Raw genomic sequence first — 17,864 nt, 5'->3', positions numbered from 1 at the left:
ATCGGTATGACAATTGATAGTCATACCGAAAGTCTTGCTAGTTCATTCTGATTGTCTTGCTAGCTATTGGGATTGTCTTGCTAGTTCAAGAGGATAGTCTCACCGAAAGTCCTACCAATTCAAATGGATTGTCATACCAGTTCATTTGACTGTCTTGCCGAAAGTCTTGCTGAGTAAACTGGATTGTTCTGTTTACTTAAACAACAAAAACACAGCAGAAGATATTCATGCAATAATTCAAGAAAAACACAAGTCAAGAACTCAGCAGAAAAAAAGGGCTCAACATTTTATTTTTCATCTGCTTTATTCAAGATCAAAATTCTAGATTGAAAAGTTAAATCCAATCCACTAGAATTATTTATCTTGTTCTTGTGTATCAATCTAGCGGATTAAAATCCCTAGAACTTAATCTCAAATCGCATTTAGCATTTGATCTTTTAATTACAAAAATAGAAAAAGTTCATGTCAAATTTATTCTAGATTTGTAATAATTGATTTGAGATTAATCCCTTGTAACCGATACCGTAGTTGTAACACCTTTCAAGTTTAATAAAAGTTTTATTTAACTTGAATTTTGTTTCACATTTTTATTCCGCATTTTATTCGATTAAACGGTATTGTTTGCATTCAACCCCCCCTTCTACAAACAAATTGGGACCTAACAAGTCTTAATTCATTGACCTCTTTCTCAAGGTCTTTGATTTGTTGAGTTAACATTTCATTATCACGACGAGCACAATCTAAGGAGCCTCCTAGATGATAGACTAATTCAGCATCAGTAAATTTTACCTTTTTCTTGACGATGAGGTGTTTGCATCACTAGCCATAAGAGCAAGATTCCCAACTTCTTCATCTTCACTGTTAGTATTATCCCAGCTTCTTCCCTTTGCCATGTAAGCCCTTTCAGATTTACTCTTCTGATTAGAATCATAAGAGTTCTTCTTAACTTGTTTTGGCTTCCTGCATTCTGTGACAAAGTGTCCCAACTCATTGCAGTTAAAGCATCGAATGGTGCTTCGATCAACCATCCATGTTTTGTATCCACCACTGCTGGTGTTAGAGGATGAAGATCCACATTTCTGGAATCTGTTGTAGTTGGACTTGTACTTGAACTTGGGATTCCTCTTGAATCTGACATTGGAGAATCTCTTGACAATCAGGGCCATTGACTCATCTTCCAATTTCTCCAGTTCTTCCAAGGAGTAAAAATCATCTCCTGATTGATTTGTAGTAGGAGGGTCAAATTCTGCTACTATCACATTTTCTTCAGCCTTAGAAGACTGTACCATTTTCTCTGACTGTTGAGATTGTTGTTGTTGTTGTGGTTGTTGTTGTTGTTGTTCTTCAGCTACTAGAGCAGTAGACGTGCTGACCACTCTTCCTTTCCCGTAGACTTCCTTCTGCTGAATCTGCTCCAACTCATAGGTTTTTAGCACACCATAGATCCTTTCCAAAGAAATCTCATTCAGATCTCTCGCTTCTCTTATGGCAGTGATTCTATATTCAAGATGAGTTGGCAGTGTTAAAAGGAACTTTTTGTTGACCTCCCTGATTGAATAATATTTTCCATTTATATTCAGGTTGTTGATCAATGCATTGTACCTCTCAAACACTTCAGTAATTCCTTCTCCTGGATTGGATTTAAAATGTTCATACTCAGAGGTTAGGATCTCTAACTTGTTCTCCCGAACTTCCTCTGTGCCTTCATTAATCACCTCAATAGTTTCCCATATATGTTTGGAATTTTTACAGTTCATCACATGTTTGTTCATCAAGGGATCAAGGGAATCAACTAAAATTAATTGAAGGCTAACATCCAAGGAGGCTTCTTCTTTTTCAGCAGGAGAAAAATCCTCAGGATCCTTTACATAGGTTCTAGCTTTGGTAGTTACAACATCATCTTTTATAACCTCTGGTTCAATAACCATCGGAATTTTTGGACCCTTCTTTAACACGTCCAGATATTTGGGATTTGCAACTTGTAAAAACAAGAGCATCTTCTTCTTCCACATAATATAATTTTCTTTATCGAACAGTGGAATTTTAAAGGTTCCAACTTTTTGTGTAGTCATTATGAATTTTTGAGTAAATAAAAATTCAAGGAGTGGAAGAATCACAAAAGTCTAGGATCTTGATTTGTTCGTTAATCAGAAGGCTCTGATACCAATTGTTAGGTCCCAATATGTTTGTAGAAGGGGGGGTTGAATACAAACTATACCGTTTAATCGAATAAAATGCGGAATAAAAAAAGTGAAACAAAATTCAAGTTAAATAAAACTATTATTAAACTTGAAAGGTGTTACAACAACGGTATCGTTTACAAGGGATTAATCTCAAATAAATTATTCCAAATCTAGAATAAATTCGACATGAACTTTTTCTATTTTTGAAATAAAAAGATCAAATGCTTAAAGCAATTTGAGATTAAGTTCTAGGGATTTTGATCCTCTAGATAGTTACACAACAACAAGATAATGATTTCTAGTGGTTTGACTTTAACATTAATGACTAGAAATTAATAGGCTTGAAATGCAGTTGAGAGAGATGAAATGCTTCTGATATTTTCTTTCTTCAGGTTGTTGTTCCGTAATGAATGAGCTTCTGCTTCTGTCTTTTTATATTCAATTAATCAGAATGAATTGAACTAGCATGACTATCTGTGAGACAATCAATTGAGCTAGCAAGACAATTCCACCAGCTGGTAAGACTTTCGGTATGACAGTTAAATGAACTGGCATGACAATCCCAACAGCTAGTAAGACTTCCGGTAAGACAATCAAATGAACTGGCATGACTTTCGGAATGACTATTGATTGTCATACTGATTGTCATACTAGTTCAAAAGATTGTCTTGCTGAATTAATATTGAATTTAAATTCAAAATCAATTCTGAAAATTTATAATATTAATTCAGAATTAATTTAATTAATCAATAAATTAATCTTTGCAGATATAATTTATTTTCTTAATTAAATTATACGACTTAATTAATTAATAGAGAATTAATACTACTCTTGAACAACAACCATTCTTCTGAAAATCTTCTGATAATTATGAATCAATTCCATCACTTCAATGTTGACACTCGATGTACTGTCTGGTTCATGAGTGACTAACTTCCGTGACGTTTCTTCATGTCTTGACTTTAATAACTTGATTTTCTTCATATTAAATCCCTGTAAATATTTGATACCCTTACGAGATCTCTGTCACTTGATTAAATCCACAATATTGATTTATATCACTGAGACTTGATCAATTTCTTGAACTTCTTCCAGTGAAGTAATTTCTCAAGTTGTAGATGAACATTGATACCTAATCCTTTGACAGATGTTACTTGGAGAGATCTCTTTGACTGTGGATCTACTATTTACTTATTACATTCTTATTTGAGTTGAGTTAAATACTCGAATAAACAAATAGGCTATGACATATGCCTTTCAGGACACGAAAGGACAAGAAAATTTAACCTTTCCATGTTAACATTTTTAGCACGTGAACACGAAATTGCATGTACACGAAAAAATAATGGTAAGATTTTGTATCGGTTTTGTGTAGGCGCTAGGAGTACACGACACAATATGAAGTATACGACACAAATAATATTATAAATACTATTAATATTCATAGCGAAACCATGTATGTTTGTTATAAATATATGCATATTTATTTTTAAATAATACTCAGATCTATATTATTGCATATAGTTGTGATCTAAATATATAAATTTCATATATATTGTAATTTTTTATCTAAAAATTTATATTTTTATATATTTAAATATTTAATTTTGTTTATATTAATATTTAATTTTATTCAAAAATATGGCACAAAATGACACAACATGGAGAGACATAAAATGAAAGTATACGAATCCTAAACATGTTGATTTTGTATTTATAATTCAAATACACGAAATACGAAAATACATAGCACAAAGTATTCGCTATGAACAAATTACTAGGTCTAATTTTAACAATAATTAATTAAGTCCAATACTAAATATAAAATCGTTATAAACATTACTGCGATATGACACCAAAAAGCCTTTTTGATGCCCAAATAGAATTATATTCGACAACGAAATAATTTCAGATTTACATAACATTTTATCCAACTCATCATTTTTAACTTAAAGTGAACCTTCTTGAACTTTATCCTTTGTTATTTAATATTACTTATGTCCCAAAATATAAATTTTTTTTGACATTTTACGCGTATTTTAAAGTGTATAGGAGTTATAACTTTGCATACTTTTTTCTAAAATTTATTTTTTTGGATTAAAATGTAATATGTTTATTTTATTCAGAAAAAAATTGAATTTTTTTGTTAAATTATCATTTTTATTCAGCTTAAAATATGCATAAAAAGTTAAATAAATTTATATTTTGGGACGAATGAAGTAATGTCTAGGAATAACAATAGCCTTTTATGTCCTAAATATATGATTATATTTAAAATTAAGATAAAATATAATCAAGTAAAGGATTATTTTTATAAATACATGAACAGATTTCAATTATTACAAAAAATTGTATTTATATGTATTACAAAAAAAGTAATACATGGATTGCAAAAATTGTAAAGTATTCCCGGGTGAGGCATGTACTACATAACATCGTGTGTTAGTAATGGATATATGTATGAGGAAAAGAGTAGTACAAGAAAAAAGGGAGGTGACACCGAACAAAGTAGAGATTTTTAAAGAAAGGATTGGTTTGGAAAGAGACATATTTTATGATGAGGATGTTAATAGAATGTGGAATCGATTGGCCTGTACAATCAGAAATGTAGCTACAGATATGTTAGGTGTTACCTCAAGAAAGGTTCAGGTTCAGAAGGAAGCTTGGTGGTGGGACCAGGAAGTGCAGGAGCGAGTAAAAATTAAACATGATCATTTTAGGGAACTTTTGTGTCGCCAAGATGACGAACAAGTTGATATGAGAAGAATTTTATATAAGGAAGCTAGACGTACTGCCAAGAAGACAGTAGCGGAGGTAAAATCAAAGGCGTATGAGGTTATGTATAATCACCTTTGTACAAAAAAGGGTCAAATGGTATTTATAGATTGGCGAAGGCTAGAGAAATGAGGAGAAGAGATTTAGGTTTTGTTAAGTGTATAAAGGATGTTAATGGAAACGTGCTAGTGAAGGATAATGATATTTGGAACAGATGGCATAACTATTTTAGGGAGTTATTTAATGAGGAGAAAATCGATGTTAGGTAGTTAGGAGCAGTTAGTGAGTATAGCTTTGACTTTGGTGTTCAGCCTTCTATGAGCAGAGCCGAAGTTAAGGGAGCATTACAAAAGATGGGTAGAGGTAAAGCTACGGGGCCAGATCAAATACCTGTAGAGGTATGGTTGTGTTTGGGTGAAGAGGGAGAGCAATGACTAACGAGGTTATTCGACACTATACTTCGAACTAGTGACATACCGTAGGAATGGAGGCTTAACATGGTAGTGCTGATCTATAAGTTGTTAAGTCATACTATGAAATTATGGGAAAGAGTGATTGAAACTAGGTTAAGAAGTAAGATGGAAGTGTCATAAAATCAATTTGGCTTTATGCCAGGCAGGTCGACTATTGAAGCAATTCACCTTCTTAGACAGTTGATGGAGAAATATCGTGAACATAGTAAAGACCTACACTTGGTGTTCATAGATTTAGAGAAAGCATATGATAGTGTTCCGCGTGAGGTAATTTGGAAAAGTTTGGTGGCTAAAGGGGTGCCATGGATATATTTGAGGGCGATACAAGAGATGTATTTTCAGGTAAGGACGTGTGTTCGAACACCGGTTGGGGATATTTATTATTTTGCGGTAGAAATAGGACTTCATCAAGGATCCTCGCTAAGCCCATTTCTTTTCGCAGTTATAATTGATGTTCTCACTAGGGGAATTCAAGATAATGTACCTTGGGGTATGTTATTCGTGGATGGTATAGTTATAATTAAGGAGACAAGGGTTGCAGTTAATGTAACATTAGAGCGATGAAAGGATATATTGGAGTCTAGTGGATTGCGTGTTAGTCGGTCCCAGACGAAATATTTGTGGGGTCACTTTAGTAATCAACCGAATGATGAGGGGATGGATGTTCTATTGGGCGATCAAGTATTGCCCCCCAACGATAATTTCAAGTATTTGGGTTCCGTTTTGCATAAGGAAGGGGGGATAGATGCGGATGTTACACATCATATCAAATCAGGATGGCTAAAATGGAGGGCGGTTATAGGAGTAATGTGTGATAGGAGGGTTCTTTTCAAAGTAGAAGGAAAATTTTATAGGGTAGCGATCAAACCGGCCTTGTTATACGGGTCAGAGTGCTGGGCATTGAAAAAGGCTCAAGAGTGTAGGTTAGAGGTGGCGGAAATGAGGATGTTATGGTGGATTTGTGGACGTACCAAGTTGGATAGATTATCAACTGGTTTTTTCAGGAATAAATTACGAGTTGCGCCTATCGCAGAAAAAGTGAGAGAAGGTCAATTGCATTGGTTTGGGCATACTAGACGAAGAAGGGTATCTGCTCCAGTGCGCGAGGTGGAGGATTTAGTGGTATCGGGATCGATAAGGAGAGGGAGGCTGAGGCGGACTTGGGCTGACCTACTCACGCTGGACTTGAGGGCCCTAAACCTCAGTGATGACCTGACCTCGGATAGGAGATCTTGGCGCAGGAGGATTAGGGTGGCAGATTAGTTTTGACTTTCGTAGTTTGCATGTGTAGCTTGTAATTTACTACACTTCTTGGTAACTTGTAATAATTTTCTTTGTCTAATACTTATACTTACTAAGTTTGGTAGCTTGTTTGCATAGTTATTAATAGTCTTAGTTGCTTGTGTAGGTGCTACAATTTCACTTTTTATAGTCATATGACCAATTGCATGATATGGTAGATGGGTTGTGTTCTGTTTTAGTTTTTTGGACAGGTTTGTGGTAATTCAAAATATTTAGTTTGGAGAGTGATTTCCAAGATAAAGATTGAGTTTGGGGCATCAAAAGGAGTGCAAAATGAGAACTAGAAGGGACTCACGACAATGAATCAATGAACAAAACTTTTTACGGTATAGGTAAGTCCTACGTGAAGAAAACCTATGGGTTGAAGTATTGTATCATTGTTTATCATTGTCTCGCTTACTGTTACCTACTTTTATGTATCATTGTTTACCTATAACACACATATTTGTGCGCACACACAAGCTAGGGGTCTTTGAGGAAACAACCTATTCATTATTTGGAACGAGGATAAGACTTCGTACGCTATACCCTCTCCGGTGCCCTGGGTGGTATTATTGGTACAATTGATTGATTAATTATTAATATAACCTCGTCTGAGTTAGGCCCAGTTTTCTCTTAGGAGTTGAGTTGGACCAATATAACTCAAAGAGCCTCTTGGGTGCCCAAATAAATCATCAGCCAAGCCAAACAAGGCTGTCTTTGTCCATGCACTCAAAATTCTGTCGATTTCATATGTATAATATATCAAATTACAGATTCCCATTGATTCTAATCTTCTTCTTCTTCCTCTTTACAATTTTTTTTTCCAGTAAATCTTCCTCTTTACCATTGTTTCTTATCATTTTATTTATTTGGAAAATTTTGAGAATGGCTACCACAAGTTCCCAAACTGCATCCTCTTCTGTTTCATATCTAAACCCTCCTTCAGATTCTCACACACCCCATCTTCTTTGGGACGTTTTTTTGAGCTTCCGCGGTCTAGACACTCGATTGAACTTCATTAGTCATTTGTACAAAAGACTAGATGATCATGGAATTCGAACATTCAAGGATGAACCAGAGTTAGCCACTGGAGAAGTTATCGAAAGAGCATTGAACCAAGCTATTCAGGAATCCATGATTTATGTTGTTGTCTTCTCGGAAAATTATGCTTCTTCGACTTGGTGCCTTGATGAACTTGTAGAAATCTACAAAACCTACACAACAAAGAAAAGATTGGTGATTGGCGTGTATTACAAGATTAAGCCGTCGGTAGTGAGATGGCAAAATGGAAGCTTTAAAGAACATTTCGACAAATATGAAACTCGTTTTGCCGATAGAAAAGAGAAAGTGGCCAATTGGCGCCGTACGCTAAAAGAAGTTGCTGACTTTTCCGGGCAACATGTACCTGCAGGAAGGTCTCTCTCCCACACACATGCACACAAGCGCACACAGACTACCACAAACACACACATACATATAACTAAGGGTCCTGGATGCTTGGTCAGACCGTTTAACCAACAATCAACTTCCTGGCCGTTGGATCATTGATTCCAACGACGGTCAGGATTAAAAAAAATCCGAGTTCCTGGATGTCAGGACTGTTTAACCAACAATAACATCCTGGCCGTTGGATCATTGATTCCAACGGCTAGGATTAAAAAAAATCCGAGTTGGCAAAGTTACAGGCGCTCCCCAATCCGTCCGCTAAAAGTTAGCTCAGTCCCTCAGTTAAAATTTATGGCCGGAGATTTAGTTAGGCTCCCAAACACTTGCTGCTTAGGTAGTAGAATGGTCCCAAACACTTGCTGTAAAGTTACAAGGCCAGTTTGCTGCTACCATTAGCCAACTTTCTATTAAAGCCAACTTTCTAATAAGATATTTCTTAAGATATTTCTAGTTTTTAATATTCAGTCAGGATTGAAAAGTTTAGTTATTGACTGTTTTTTCGGAGTTTAAACAGGGTAGAGAGAAGGTTAATTCTGCCTGGTTCCGATAGGTCCTATTGTCAGTTCCGCTAGGTCTTATTGGGAAATGCTTTACTGAGAAAAGTCAATAGCCTCACCAATGTTTTTATGTATTCGACTATCTTCCCATTGGAATCATGATCCAACCGTGAGGAAGTTGATTGTTGGTTAAAAGGTCCCTAACAATCAATTGGACCCTACATATAATTGAAACAATAATGTCTAATTGGTCTCATGAAGTAATTTTTTACCTATGGATCTTTATGTCATATTCTAGTTTGTCAATTTTTTTACTTTGACACATCAATAAATCCTGTATGTCATTAGATAACTTGTGTACAAGGACTTGCCTAACCGGTGAGTATTGTGAAGGTGGGTAATAACATTTATAGGCTAAGATTGTAGTTATGGTAGTGTGTCATTTCATGAAATCATGTAGACTCATGATTTGATTTATCTTCTTGGCCATATCCTCAAATTGTTTATAGACCTCCTTGATGTCTTGAAAATTTGTAGTACATCTCTTCAATATCTCAAATTGCCATTCAATAACTTGGCTAACATATTCTCAACACCAACTAAGTTTATATGAAAGTGTTCTCTTTTTTGAAGAATTGGGGATATGGAATTGTTTAGAATCTAAAACCCATTTAGTGCGTTATTATCATTGGCATACCTCAAGTTTAAGGTAATCTTTCCATCTTGGATTATATGTATCTAAGAATGAATTTGCCTATTCATTTTCCTACCCATTGAGATTGAGATTCTCGTAATCAAGGTTTGAAATAAAGTACAAAGATGGCCTGAAGTTGGAAAATACCACAAACTTGGGATTTAGGCGTTTCACCACCTAATGTTAAAGCATATAGCTTTTCCTTGTTCCATTCAATTTTGGCCAGCTTTAATTCCTTAAACTGATGCTGACTTGGCATGACTCAAATATTGTAGATTTTTAGACTTTAATTCATTTCCAGCTCTTGTTAAAATTAGTCTTAGCAACATCACGAGACATATATTAATATGCACCTCTAGCTATTAGATCCAACAGCCTTTTTAATGCAGGTTCTTGTAGAAGTATAAATAGACTCCCCCCCCCCCCCAAATGGTGTGTAAACTTTTGGAATTTAGCATAGCACTGAGACATGTCTTAGTTGCATATTGTTAAATCCCAGCTACCTGGCATCTTCTTCTATTATTCTTGTTGTGGGATAAAAGTTCTGTAAGAAAAAAACTTCTAAATGAACTTATGAGCTAGCTTCTCCCACAAAGTAATCAATCCCGTGGGCGAATCTTTTAACCGATCCAAAATTGCCAAAAAAAAAGGGAAGGATTTGATCTTTAGAATCTGAGGGTCTGCTACATCTAGTCTCATCTTTCCCAATAGTCTAAAACCTCGTTAGGTGTTGATTCGGTTCTTCAGCTAGAGGATCATGGAAGACTAGCAGAGCTCATTTGTTAATGAGTGAACCAGTCCTGCTGAATTGGATTTTCTAATATCCCATGTTAAGATTTTCTGGTAACATATTATTCAACTGGACAAATCAAAAAATCATCCTAATGATTCCTTTCAAAAAGTCATACTGAACCATCTTGATAACTGCCTTTAGCTTTACTATTTTCTCAGTTTGCCCAACTGAATGGGGGCAATAGGATCTGTAGGAATTAAGAAAGGTGCCTTGGATTTGTCCATATAGTTTGTGACCTCTACAAAATTGTTTGGTCTGGCTTTCAAAGGTATTCCATAGTTTACAAAAAAAACACCATGAACATTACAGAAATCCAAGTTATCAAGTAAATGTACATCATTAAATCTGCATGAACATTCCTAATATATAGATAAAGCTATTTTAATGAATGTAAATTGTTATACTCCCTCTTTCTCGAGTCCATTATATATATGAGGCACTTCATGCAACTCTAAATTTTAATAGTGAAAGTTTTATTTGATACCTTTTTCTGAATAAATACACTTTAAATATTTTTAAATAAAAAAAACGAATATTAACAACTAATACATGGATTTCTTTTTATTAAGGACTAGAATTACTTGCAGTGCCTCTAAAATGGACCGCGGGGGGGGGGGGGGGGGTTAGTTATAAATCTAGATGTAAGTACCTATTTACCTATTTGACCATTACTTGATTTTCATGGCAGGGATGAAGCTGATGTTATCAATGAAATTGTTGATAGAATTGAACTTGAAATAAAACCCCGGACTTTGGATGTTGCCGATCATCCGGTTGGGTTAGATACCCGTGTCAAACAAATAACAGCATTGTTGACTAGTGACACAGAAGGTGTCACTAAAATTGGTATATATGGCATGGGTGGATTGGGCAAAACAACTCTTGCCAAAGCTCTTTATAATCAACTCTTGGAAAGAAGGTTCAAGTGCAGCTGTTTCTTTGCCGAAGTTAGGGAGACTTCAGGGAGAGAAAATGGACTAGTATCCTTACAACAGCAGTTTATTGATGAATTTCTTAAGAGTAAGAAAAAAGTAGAGATTCACAATGTTGAGGAAGGAACTAAGTTTATAAGAGAGAGAATTAGTCCAGCAAAAGTCATGGTTCTCATTGATGATATATATGACTTTAAACAATATAAATCTTTGGTACCCGGAACATTTGCTCCCGGGAGTGTTGTTATTGTAACTACCAGGGATGAAGAGATGCTGCTTAAAATTGAAGTAGAAAGGAGATATAGATTCGGTATAAATGTTTTGGATGATGACGAATCATTAGAGTTATTTACCCAGCATGCATTTGGAAATGCTATACCAGACAACAGTTTGATGGTTATGTTTAAAGACATTCTAAGTCTTGCTAGTGGGCTTCCCTTAGCTCTTGTAGTTTTTGGTGCATATTTGTCTACACAGTCTGAGGTAGGGTGGAAATGTTACATTGAGAAACTGCAGCGAATTCCTGACAGCACTATTCAGCAAAAACTCATGATCAGCCTAGATGCTATAGAGCTCGAGGATCCAATGCTCAAAAATTTGTTTCTTGATATTGCTTGTTTTTTCATAGGAGGGAAAAAAAAAGGGGTTGTTCAAATAATGGAAACTTATTATTCCTACGTAGATCATAATATTGAGATTCTAAAGAAAAGATGTTTACTAACTATCAATAATAGATACGAGTTGAGAATGCATGATCTGCTTAGGGATATGGGACGAGAAGTGGCGCGTAACAGATTTCATGATGAGCCTGGAAAACATAGTAGATTGTGGGAACCAAAATTTATATGTGAAGTGTTGAAGAAGAAGAAGGTAATTTTATAATATCTTTATCTTAAAGTTTTTCAATTAAAATGAATATGATAGTTTCATATGCCTTTATATGATACAACATATATCTTTGTACAGAAAATTGCTGTTTATATCTTTTCTATCTCTTAAATTTGCTTATCAAATAGTATTACTTTAACATTTCCTCTATTACATGGCAGGGAACAGAAGCAATTGAAAGTATCATCCCTAACAACTTCAACTACCATAAGGCACTTGAGGGAGTATCACTTGTTACTAAAACATTCAAAAAGATGAGTTTATTAAGATTTCTTTACCTCAGCAGTGGAAATGTCAGCGGGAATTTTGAAGAGACATTTGAAAATTTGAGGTGGCTTCATTGGGACCATTTTCCTTTGAGATGTTTACCTTCTGAATTTTGCCCAGAAAAACTTGTTTTCCTTGCGTTGCCTCGTAGCAAAATGAGAACATTATGGGAGCTAAACATGGTAGGTAATCTGAATATTTGACTTGCTTTAATTGAAATATCTATATATATGTGTATCAGTGTATGTGATCAAATTTCTCCTTTTCCCCTCATTTTTACAGGATTCACATGTTTTTGAAATGTTGACGACTCTAGACATGTCTTATTCTCAAGATTTAGTTACAATTCCTGACTTCATTAAATTATCCTCTCTTAAAATTTTAAATCTTAAGGGCTGTAAAAGCTTGGAGGAGGTCCACGTATCAATTGAATGTTTGACGAATCTAGTTTCCTTAAATTTGAGTGGTTGTATTAACTTAAGAAGTCTTCCGGACAACATTTGCAATTTCAGAGCACTCAAAAGTCTAAACGTTGGTGGTTGCAGTAGTTTGGAAGCATTACCTATGAATTTGGGGAACATTGAATCTCTAACAGAGCTTAATGCATGGGGACTAACAACTGTTTTGAAAATACCGAATTCGATCGTACGTCTTAGTAAGCTTGTTGAGTTGAATCTTAGTGATAAGGAATACCTTGAAATTCCATCAACTTCTGTGTCAGATTCAACTCCAATTGGCTGGGACGTTTTCTTAAGCTGTTGCAGTGCCGACACTCAATTTACCAGTCAGTTGTACGCTGCTCTGGATCGTCATGATATTCTAACATATAAGGATGATCTTGAGCTAAGCACGAGAGAAGTAATTGCAGTGCCACAAGCTGTTTGGGAATCCAAAATTAATGTTGTTGTTCTTTCGGAAAGTTATGCTTCTTCTGATTGGTGCCTTGGTGAGCTCCTAAAGATTGTCAATGTGAAGAAATTGATTATTCCTGTGTTCTACAAAATTGAGGCATCAGTTCTGAAAGACCAAACTAGGAGTTCAATAAAAGATTTTGAATTGGGTAAAATGTGGAAAGTTGACAACCGGCTTGCACTGGGAATAGTTGCTAGAATTTCCGGATACCATTTATCTGAAGACAGGTACTTTCAAACATTTAAAACTAAGGGGGTTCTGTTTACTGCTGCTTGCATTTATTCATTAAAAATTAATAAAATCTTTACACTTAATATAAAAACCATTAATATCACATGACCATAAAGAACACGTATAGATCAAAAATCCATTTTAGTCACTGTTGGCATGGCCTAATGAAGTATTGTACTTAAATTATTAGTCTATTACATATTTTCAAATAAAAAGTTCAAGTTAAAGAATATGGACACAATTTTATTAAAACGAAATTTGGTTAAAATATTAATAATCGTAAAAATTTGCTAAGCTTATAAGGTGTAGTACTTCAATGAAATTGATAAAAATGGACGGTTATACGGTAAAAATAATATTTTATTATTATTATTATTTTAACTCGTACTAAATAGTAGGAAATTGACATAGATCAATTCAACATTTACAATTAATATTATGAGTTTTCAACGAGGAATGACCCGTTCCAGAAATGTCATTTTGATTTAAGGATAATATTATGAGTTTCTCACAAGAAATGACCGATTTGAGAGATGTCATTTTGACCATTTATATATATATATATATATATATATTTTAATTTCAAGTATCTAGTTAATCTTATGATTTTTACTTGAAGATTAGTCATTATATTTTACTATCACCCCTTAAAATATGATCTAATTGTTTTTAAATAAATTATAAATTATTAATAAAATTCTTGTTATAAATAAATATTTAAGTATCAAATACTAAACAACTCACCATTAAAGATATTACCATTAAAGATATAGAAACTGACTAAATATCCCCTGATTTTCGGATACAATATTATTTTGTGTATCATATGCTTAAAATAATTTTTCTTCCTTACATACATAAATTTAATCTCATAGTTCGGTTAATTGCCTAGTCATATCTGTGGAAGAATTTTTCAATGCAAAAATTTGGCTTAACAGATAAAAAACATTATTTAGAAGAAAAAAATTAAGAGCAAACTCATGCTACCTATATATCTCATGATAAAAGAATGCTGCCAATGTATATCATAAATGTGAAGAGAATTGCATTGCAGGACTAAAACTGATATTATCATCGATGATATTGTTGATGAGATTCTATTTCAGAAGAAACCCGAGGCTTCAAGTGTTTCAGAATATGCGGTAAGGTTGGATTACCGTGTTAAAGGCATAACAACCTTGTTGAGCAATGGCGCAGAAGGGATCATTAAGTTTGGTATACATGGTATAGGTGGAGTGGGTAAAACAACTCTTGCCAAAGCGCTTTTTGATCAACTCGTGAGAGAAGGAAGCTTTGAGGGTAGCTGCTTCCTCACCGACGTGAGTGAAGTATGGCAGACATTTAAAGGCCCTGAACTTTTACAAGAGAAACTTATCAATGATATCCTTAAAAAGGAAGGTAAAGGTGAAATTGAGGTTCACAAAGTCGACCAACGAATTAAGTTGATAAGTGCTGGAATAATTTCAACAAAAGTTCTAGTTGTTATTGATAATTTAGAGGACCTCAAGCAATATCAGTCACTGGTAGGACCATATGCTTCAGGAAGTGTAGTTATTGTAACTACAAGGAATGAAGAGATGCTGGAAAAAATTGATGTCAAAACCAGATATCGATACATGCTAAATGTGTTGGATCTTGCCGAGTCACTGGCACTATTTACACAATATGCATTTGAAAATGGAAAGCTAAACAAAACTTTGATGGTATTGTCTAAAGACATTCTCCACCAGGCTGGTGGGCTTCCATTAGCTCTTAAGGTTTTCGGGTCACATTTGTCTTCGCTAGATGCATTTGATTGGAAAAGTTACATTAACAACCTACGGAAAATTCCCAACTGCACTATTCAACAAAAACTTATGATTAGCTTGGATGCCTTAGCATTGGAAGATCCTGTGCTAAAGAAAGTGTTCCTCGACATTGCTTGTTTTTTCCTTGGAAGCAAGATGGAAGAGGTGCTTTTAATAATGGGAAAACGTTATTCCTACTTACACAATAACATCCTTATCCTTGAGAAAAAATGTTTCCTAACAATTAATGCTAGAAGTGAGTTGGAAATGCATCATCTGCTTCGTGATATGGCAAGGAAATTTGTGTAAGACCTGTGTATATTTTTATTATTTAATATTTAATTATTAAATTATATGTTATTCATATGTCTTATTAGTTAGAAATTAGTTTTTATAAACATAAAAGAGGCCTTAACCTTAAGGTATTTTTTTGATCAGGGAGCAAGAAAGAGAAAGAAAGAAGAGAGAGGAGGAGCAAATTAAAACAACCTATTTGGAGCTTTAAGGTAAAGATCAAAAAACACTCTTCTACATATATATAATCGTATTTCTTTTAGGATATCTAGAAGTTTTGATATTTCATATACGTTAACTATGGTTTAGTCATTTAGTGTGAGTGGGACATCTTTTCTGATTTTTAAGGTACAAATTGCTTCATCTCAGTCTTTATCTTTGTTCGGTTTCTAAAGTGACAACCGCCTAATTTTTTTGTAATATTTGTGAAAAATTATTTTTTATGGTATGATGGTGATTTCGATGTCGTAGGAAAGATATTTGGATTACCAATGATTTTTGTTTTTTAAGATTTCTGAAATTTTGTTTGTAAGTGTGCGTTTTTGTGACCTGCATTGAGAGGCTAACTATAAAAATCTGTAATAAATTAAGTTTTTATGCAAATTTTATGAGTAATAACATAATTGAAAGGTATTGTCAAGTTTTGTGTTCTTTATTTACACTTGGCCACTACATTCTGCAGTAGCCATGTCCTAAATAGTGAAATACTCTTTCCGTCCTAATTTATCTGTCTTATTTGATTTTTTATGGTCAAATTGACTCAACTTTGATCATAAATAAAAGTTTATTATTTTATTATTTTGAAAAACTGAAATTTATATATTAAAGTAGATTAATTCTACTTTCTAGTGATATAATTTTTATAAATATTTTTAATAATATATTATATGAAATTTTCAATCAAAGCACAAAGAAGGTGAAAGTAGGCGTTCCATATTTGGGTCAGTTTGACTGCAAAAAGTCAAACAGTACAAATAAATTGGGATGGAGGGAGTACCACAAACCTTTAGTTGATTCTTTTATGTAGTCCGCAAATATCTATGTACTGAATTCTTTTTAACGAGTCACTGGCAGAGACGGAGGCAGGGGGTGGCGGGTGCGGTCGCCACCCCAAACTCCGGTATAATCATTAAATTAGTATTAAAATTTATGAAAAGGAAATTACATATTTATATATTTAGTAGTAAAAAAAATTGTTTTCAATTTTCGCCCCCTCAAAAATATATAATTTTTTGAATTTAGTACTAATATTAATGATATTTACAATAGTTATGAATTTAGATACAAAAATTCAAGTATATATTGTATATTGAAATTGTTAAAAATATTATTTATTAATTTATTTAATATATAATAAATTAAAAATATATATTAATTATTCTGAAAAAAATTTCGCCACCCCAATCCCCGACTTCTGACTCCGTCCCTGGTCACTGGCACTATTTACACAACATACATTTGTAAATGGAAAGCTAAACAAAACTTCTAAAGACATTCTACACCAGGCTTGTGAGGTTCTATTAGCTCTTAAGGTTTTCGGGTAACATTTGTCTTTGCGATCTGCAGGTAAGAGGAAAATTTACATCAACAAACTGCAGCAAATTCCTAACAGCACTATTCAACAAAAACTTATCATTAGCTTGGATGCCTTAGCAGTGGAAGATTCTGTGCTAAAGAATGGGTTCCTTGCCATTGCTTGTGTTTTTTTTGGAAGCAAGATGGATGAGGTGCTTTTGGTAATGGGATATCATTATTCCTACTTATGTATAATAATATTTATATTCTGGAGAACAGATGTTTCCTAACAATTTTAAAGAGATGAGTTGGAAGTGCATCATCTGCTTCGGAATATGGCAAGGGAATTTGCGAGAGAAAAGTAGATCGTGGATTATACGGTCGAACGGTGGTTATAATTCTTTTTTCTCAGGAAACTGTATAGTCTTCTTAGACACCACTTCTTAATCTCCCTCTAAACATGGCATTAATCATCTCAGAGGTTGCATTGCAGTCTGTTGCGCACTAGTCTCTTGCATTGTATTGAACTATTAGACTTAGACCCATGAATCCATGATGCCATGATGGTCACATGTTTGCCCTGCCTCTTTCAATTTTTGGAGTTTTAAGATTTAAAAGTCCTATAAAATTAGAACTGTGCATGCATCCGCTTTTAGTGGTTTTGAAATTAAAATTGCACCACGCAGAAATTTAAATTGATTTAAAGATTTTGATCACATGATAATCATGATAAATTTGGCTATGTTTCTGTTCTGATGATTAATATCTTTCAGATAGATTTGGATATTAAATTTTAGTCTCATTTTCTGTGTAAAGTGATTTGTTCAATTTTTTCAAAATGAATATTAAAAATTGGAATTCAAGAATTATTGATATAGCGATATCTTCCCGTT

General features: G+C 34.0%; 3 protein-coding genes across 3 annotated transcripts; all 3 read left to right on the top strand.

Moving 5' to 3' along the window:
• The first annotated feature begins 4,631 nt into the window (after window positions 1-4,631).
• On the top strand, window positions 4,632-5,995 carry LOC141696407 (uncharacterized). Its single transcript, XM_074500552.1, has 3 exons — window positions 4,632-5,057; window positions 5,270-5,321; window positions 5,574-5,995. Exons 1-3 carry the CDS (start codon window positions 4,632-4,634, stop codon window positions 5,993-5,995), a joined length of 900 nt encoding a protein of 299 aa, XP_074356653.1.
• Window positions 5,996-6,088: 93 nt separating this feature from the next.
• On the top strand, window positions 6,089-6,694 carry LOC141696406 (uncharacterized). Its single transcript, XM_074500551.1, has one exon. The coding sequence runs from the start codon at window positions 6,089-6,091 to the stop codon at window positions 6,692-6,694; it is 606 nt and encodes a 201-aa protein (XP_074356652.1).
• A 454-nt stretch (window positions 6,695-7,148) lies between these two features.
• On the top strand, window positions 7,149-17,621 carry LOC141698654 (uncharacterized). The gene is made up of 7 exons (XM_074503427.1): window positions 7,149-8,130; window positions 10,834-11,947; window positions 12,127-12,414; window positions 12,515-13,371; window positions 14,430-15,467; window positions 15,601-15,668; window positions 17,023-17,621. The coding sequence occupies exons 1-6, from the start codon at window positions 7,439-7,441 to the stop codon at window positions 15,665-15,667; spliced, it is 4,056 nt and encodes a 1,351-aa protein (XP_074359528.1). The 5' UTR covers window positions 7,149-7,438; the 3' UTR covers window position 15,668; window positions 17,023-17,621.
• Window positions 17,622-17,864: the final 243 nt, after the last annotated feature.

Source organism: Apium graveolens, chromosome 11 (genome assembly GCF_009905375.1).
Source record: "Apium graveolens cultivar Ventura chromosome 11, ASM990537v1, whole genome shotgun sequence".
NCBI classification, from domain to species: domain Eukaryota; kingdom Viridiplantae; phylum Streptophyta; class Magnoliopsida; order Apiales; family Apiaceae; genus Apium; species Apium graveolens.
Note: the sequence above shows the minus strand (reverse complement) of the source record. Positions and strands in the feature narration are given on the sequence as shown.